Raw genomic sequence first — 6,332 nt, forward strand, 5'->3', positions numbered from 1 at the left:
AGCAATACAGTCAGATCATATGGTGCTTAGACAGAGCGAGGCACAAAGCAAGATCAACATTATTTGAAATTAGAGAGGTCCATTCAGCAGTCTGATAACAGCAGGGGAGAAGCTGTTCCTGAACCCATTGGTGCTTCTGTATCTTCTGCCTGTTGAGAGGGATTAGAAGAGAGCATTACCGGGATATCCATTGTCACTTGCCCCAGCAGCTAGTTATAAATTACTGTGCTGTTTGTGGCGGGGGTGGGTTGGTTATGTTTTGACTGACCTATAGGGAAAGTGAGGACTGCAGATGTTGGAGATCAGAATCAAAGAGTGTGGTGCTGGAAAAGCACAGCAGGTCAGGCAGCATCCAAGGAGCAGGAGAATCGATGTTTCAGGCGTCCTGACCGGCTGTGCTTTTCCAGCACCACACTCTTCGACATTGTCATTAAGGGATAAGGCGTAGCACAGGGAGAGCCTGAAAGCAGCAGGGTCTCTATATAAGCCTGAACACGCTCCTCTCTGCTTCCACAGGCCTCGTTCAGAAGCTGGACCACAAGTTACCCATCTCCAACGAGTACCTGCTGCTGTCCGGGGGTGTGCGGGAAGGGGTGATCGACATGAACCCCGATGAGCTGGGCGATTACGCCAGGGGCATGGACTACGACGTCGACTTCACGCTGCTTGTTCCGGCACTGAAGCTGCACGACCGCAACCAGCCGGTGACGCTGGACATGCGGCACTCGGCGCCCTGCCACTCATGGCTCAGCCTGCGGCTCTTCGACGAGAGGACCATGGAGAAGTGGAAGGACTGCTGCACGGAGACGGAGCCCAGCCCGGCAGGCGGCGGAGGTGGCAGCTACTACTTCTCGCCCACCAAGGTGGCAGACTGGTTCTTCCGCTCAGTGCGTGCCGTCATCGAGGAGGTCCGCCGGCATCCGCAGCGTGGGGTCCCAGGCGTGGCAGCGGTGGAGAAGAACGGCACGGTGGTCACCGTCATCCTGAACGTGGGCCGCAGCCGCATGCTGTACGACATCGTGCCGGTGGTGTCTTTCAAGGGCTGGCCAGCCGTCGCCCAGAACTGGCTGATGGAGAACCACTTCTGGGACGGCAAGATCACCGAGGAGGAGGTGATCAGCGGCTTCTACCTGGTGCCGGCTTGCTCCAGCACCGGCAAACCAGAGAACGAGTGGCGCCTGGCCTTCTCGCGGAGCGAGGTGCAGCTGAAGAAGTGCATTTCCACGCCACTGATCCAGGCCTACCAGGCGTACAAGGCCATGATCATCAAGCTGCTGTCCCGGCCTCGGGCCGTCAGTCCCTACCACCTGAGGAGCCTGATGCTATGGGCCTGCGACCGCCTGCCCTCCAACTTCCTCGGGCAGGAGGACAACATGGCGCACTTCCTCCTGGGCCTCCTCGATGACCTGGCCCACTGCCTGGTCAACAAGTCGTGCCCCAACTACTTCCTGCCGCAGTGCAACATGTTTGAGCAGCTGTCCGACAGCACGGTGCTGCTGCTGGCCTGCCGCCTGTCGTCAGTGCGCTCGGACCCGGCCGAGCACCTGCGCAGCGCCATCGAGCACGCCAAGGCAGCCAGCCGGCTCGCACAGGAGCTGCAGCAAACCCTGCCGGGCCTGGCCTCCTCCCAGTCGGACGGCCTCCTCTCCAGTGCGGGCAGGCAGGATGACAACCTGGCCCGCAAGCTCCAGCAGCTGGTGACGGAGAACCAGGGCAAGTCCATCTCTGTCTTCCTCAACCCGGATGACGTCAGCAAGCCGCACTTTCGGATCGACGATAAGTTTTTCTGAAGGGGCGTGCCCGCGACGCCGTCCCGGACAATGTGACAGTCTTCCCTCCCCGCCTGCCTTCCGGGCTCCCACACCCTGCATCGTGGGCTACTGGTAGTCGCGATCTCCCCTTGCATTGTGGGATACTGGAGGTCACACTTTGCAACGGGCCTCCCTGAGAAGAGAGACGTGTTGCTGAAGCTTTCTTCAGGACAAATGCAAGGTTATCAAGTTTCCAATAATCATAGTGACCTAAACCACAGTGCCAATTGGTTGGCAATCTGTCTGTGGCTACAGCATGCCATGGTATGGTAAAAAAAAACTACAAGCACCTCGAGCTTCTGGGTAATTGTTTTTGTTTAGAAAGCAAGGTTTTAGCAGCTTTCTTTCTGTTTGCATCCACTGAAACTCTGTCACCTTCAGTAAGTGCAAATGAGCCACAGCAACGCCTCAGTCAATCAGAGTCAACATGCTAACCAGTCAGGGTCGTCTTCACCTGTAGTGTAAGTTGCTGTGATGGTTTGCGTTTTGGCATTCTTGTGTTTTGTCCTGATGAGTGCAAGACAGAAAAAACGTGGGACAACGCATCTCTCTTCTCAGCAATTTCAGGTTCTGTACTACAAGTGAAATGATTGCAATGGATGTTTAATAATAGTTCTTGAGATTACAGGTGGGCCAGTACTTGGTTTTTTTTTAACTTTATTTGAGAGAGGACAGGTCTGAAATGGTATAGCTTGGAGCAGTTTATAAGAGTATGCAGCCAATTAATAGTTGCCTATTCTTTCTCTGACTAAACCGGCTTAGAATCCTAAGGTTACGTGTCACATTTGCACCCTCTGTGTTTGAATGTCCTGCATGGGATTGATCGGACCAGGTCTCAATGTCCAATGTAAGGAGTACAATTCTCGATCCACTCTGTCTTTGCGGATTCTCGGTTTTCCCGGAAAGGGAATGTTTAGTGCAGTGAAAACGCCAGGCTGAGCTGGCACTGGGTGCAGGCCTCCGCCCTCTGATGAGGCCTAACAGTGTTGCTGTATCGGAGTGCATTTAAATTGCGTTGTCCTTATTCCATTATCAAGGTGACAGCCCTGGAAGCAGTCCTTTCACAGCTGCTGAGTTTGTGGTCAGATTGAACTGTATCCTGAATGGATTTGGGATGTGTGGCTGGGACAGTTTGTCCAGATAAGTCAGTTTCATTATCAAAGTCTCAACCCTTTGATACTTTCGGTTCACGTTCCAGTTTCATGGAAATATTTATTATTTGTTTTGAAAGCAGTTTGATTTTCAACAGGAGCAGCTCCAGGTCTGGATACTGAAGCCTCTCGGGTGGGCATCTGTGTATTGAGACTGCCTGGTGGCTTTGTTAGTCATTTTTAGATCAGTTCTGATTTCTGCTGGAAGTGTTTTTCTATTTAAGATGTGTGTGACTCGCGGTCTCTCTCTCTCTCTCTCTCTCTCTCTCTCTCTCTCACTCTCTGTCCGTTCCCCCCGCTCGTTCTCCATCACTGTTCCCTCCCGGCCTTCTCTTTCTGTCTATTTTTCTGCCTCCCTGTCTCTGTCTCTTCACCCTCCTTTTTCTGTCTACCTCTGTCTGCCTTTTTGCCTATCTGTGCCACCCTCCCTCTGACTGAGCTGAGCAGAATCACATCAGGCTCTCAATCGCTCTGCCAGGCTCATGCCAGCCACTGGGATTGCTGCAATTAACCTCAGTGCCTTCTGGGCCTTTTGGGCAAACATTAACCACGAGGGACTGTTGGAATTGTGGTGGGATGGGATCGGCATTGCCCAAACACACCTTGACAGGGAAATCTGCAACGTTTACTTCTGCTGGTATCCTGTGTGACCTGATCCTCTGTTCATTTGATTCTAGTACAGTCAGCCTCAGTATTTTCTGGTTAATGAGTGCTGGGGACAGAGGGGGGGGGGGTGCACAGTGGTAAGAATGTGTTGATCAGGACATCTGGAAGGAACTGAGTATACGTGAGGCCATCTCTCTCACCTGCTGCAGATCACCTCCCCTTCAGTTATGGCTGGGGGTTGGGGTCCATGGTCAGTCTGACCCTAGGTGCAGCCTGGGCCACGACCCAGTCTTGGCATGGGGTGCCCACAGAACCTCGCAAGTCTCCATTCTGCCTCCCAGAGCTGTTCACCTGCATGAGTCGACCAAAGGTCAGCTCTGATCAGGGTGGGATGTTTACTGCTCGTGACTCAGAAGGTTGTGTGTTCAACCAGATGGGGCGTTTTTGCGTTTGCATTTAAGGTGTGAATGTAGTCAGAGTCTTACTGGAAAGGACAAGTGAAGGGGATGTGCAAGCTAGCCCTCGCTGAGCTCTCCCTGTGCTAGAAAGGGTTGTTGAGAAGGTGGGAGTGTGTATCAGTTGCCCCTTAAGGGTGGCCTCTGGTCATCAATGGCTGGTGGTCTTTCACCACACAAGTCCATTAGGGGGTGAGCTTAGAAGTCACTGATACAGGTAGTAATGTTGGCCAGAGGAGAGGGAGTTGGGTCAGTCTGTTTGGATGGTGTCACAGTGTAACATGTGCTAGGTCCTCTGGCATCCTTGTGTGTCATGTTTGTTCAGTTGGGCATCAAGAATGTATCAAGTGAGTCTCCCACCTCCATGCTCTCTCCTACTTGCTCCCATAGTCAGATTGGTGCTTCTTTGAACTTGTGTGGGGACACTAATGTCGAGGGTTGGGGGAGTGTAGGTGACCACAGGGGTTAGAGTAAGGCAGACATTCAGTGAATCGGACAATTTTGAATGCTCAGTTTGGTCACTTCACCTCTACCTCACCAAACGTGGCGACAGGGAGCGGATGCATGCCTCACACTGGCTGCCACCCCCCTCCCTCCCCCACCCCCGGCAGAGGGAGGCAGCAACAATCATCTGGTCATTTTCAGGAAAACAAATGTTGGATGCCTCCCGCTACCATCAGGCCGCTGGAGTCGTGATTGTCAGTGGCAGCAGAGATGGGAAGGTAAAGAGTGAATCCTGCTCTCTCTGGGTGTCACATCCCATGGGACATCCAGGCCCTCTCCCATGCACTCTGAGTGTATCAGCCTGCTCCATCACAGGAAGCTCCAACCCCAACTCCCTCCTCAGCAGAAACCCACAGTTCCTCCCTGTATTGGACATACCGAGTTTGAGAGGATGGGGCTGCACAGTGGCTTAGTGGTTAGCGTTGTTGCCTCACAGGGCCAGGGACCCGGGTTTGATTGCAGCCTCGGGTGATGTTTGCGCACACTCCCTGTGTCTGTGTGGGTTTCCTCTGGTTTCCACCCCTCGGTCCAAAGATGTGCAGGATTGGCCATGCTAAATTGCACCATAGTTTCCAGGGATGCGCAGCTTATAGATGGGTTAGCCATGAGAAAAGCAGGGTTACAAAGATTGGGTGAGCTGCTCTTCAGAGAGTCGGTGTGGACTCAATGGGCCAAATGGCCTGCTTCTGTACTGTCTGGATTCTGAGGCTCCCTGGCTGTACCTGAGCGGGTGATCCACAGAGGTCAGAGTGCAAACTGGGCGATGGTAATCAGCAACCAACTGACCCATCCCCCTGCCGTGCGAACTCTGCTACAGATTTAGATGCAATCTGCTACATGTTCAGTTTAGATGGTGCTGTACACCCTGGTGTTGAAGGCTGCTCCTACTTTGTGGGGCAAAGCAGTGTCACTGGAATCTGATATTCTGGAGGGGTTTAAAAAGTAACAGCCAGTATCCAGTAACACTGGTAGTTATGTGAGACTGCCGTAAATTAATGACCATAAATATGCTGGAACCATTGCAGGTTAAAATTAGTAAAGCTTCACTTCCTGACAGTTGGGTTTTCAACTGGCGCTGGTCGAGTCAAACTGATGTGCCGCTACCTCCGGGTGCAGATTGCAAAAGGCAACTTTCTTTCTTTCCTGAGCTGTCATGGTTGGCACTGAGCTATTGCTTCCTCATTCACGTGCGCTCAATCTCGGCTGTGGCACCCAGCATTTCCTGGACCTTCCGACACTTGTGTCGGATTTGTAGCATTGCAAGTGAAGAACAGGGTTCTGTCTTGCAACAGGAGACACGCAGAGAGCGGTTGCGGTTTGTATCGTCCTTGGGGGAGCATAGCAGGCAGTGTTGACTGGAGAGTGGACTCATCTTGGAGATTAGATTAGATTCCCTACAGTGTGGAAACAGGCCCTTCGGCCCAAACAGTCAACATCAACCCTCTGAAGAGTATCCCACCCCAGATCTATTTCTCTCTGACTAAAGTACCTAACACTATGGGCAATTTAGCATGGCAAGTCCACCCTAACCTGCACATCTTTGGACTGTGTGAGGAAACCGGAGCACCCGGAGGAAACCCACGCAGACACGGGGAGAATGTGCAAACTCCACACAGACAGTCGCCCCGAGGTGGGAATTGAACCCGGGTCCCTGGCGCCGTGAGGCAGCTGTGCTGACCACTGAGCCACCGCGCCGCCCCCAGACGTGCGAGTCATTTGGCCAAAGTGCAATCTTTTCACCTGGACAGACAACATATCCTATTTCAAAGCAGCGTCTAATGTAATTTATACCGTTTGACTGTCAG

The 6,332-nt window shown here is 52.8% G+C and overlaps 1 protein-coding gene across 9 annotated transcripts in view; it reads left to right on the forward strand.

Annotated features, from left to right (window-relative positions):
* Positions 1-2,436, forward strand: part of LOC122544355 (protein MB21D2-like) — a 14,707-nt gene extending 12,271 nt beyond the window's left edge. For all 9 annotated transcript variants that reach the window (XM_043683575.1, XM_043683580.1, XM_043683574.1 and 6 more), the window contains one exon: positions 517-2,436. In XM_043683575.1, the coding sequence (XP_043539510.1) occupies positions 517-1,790 (1,274 nt within the window). In that variant the 3' untranslated portion in view covers positions 1,791-2,436. The remainder of the gene's footprint in view (positions 1-516) is intronic.
* Positions 2,437-6,332: the final 3,896 nt, after the last annotated feature.

Source organism: Chiloscyllium plagiosum, chromosome 48 (assembly GCF_004010195.1).
Source record: "Chiloscyllium plagiosum isolate BGI_BamShark_2017 chromosome 48, ASM401019v2, whole genome shotgun sequence".
NCBI lineage: Eukaryota > Metazoa > Chordata > Chondrichthyes > Orectolobiformes > Hemiscylliidae > Chiloscyllium > Chiloscyllium plagiosum.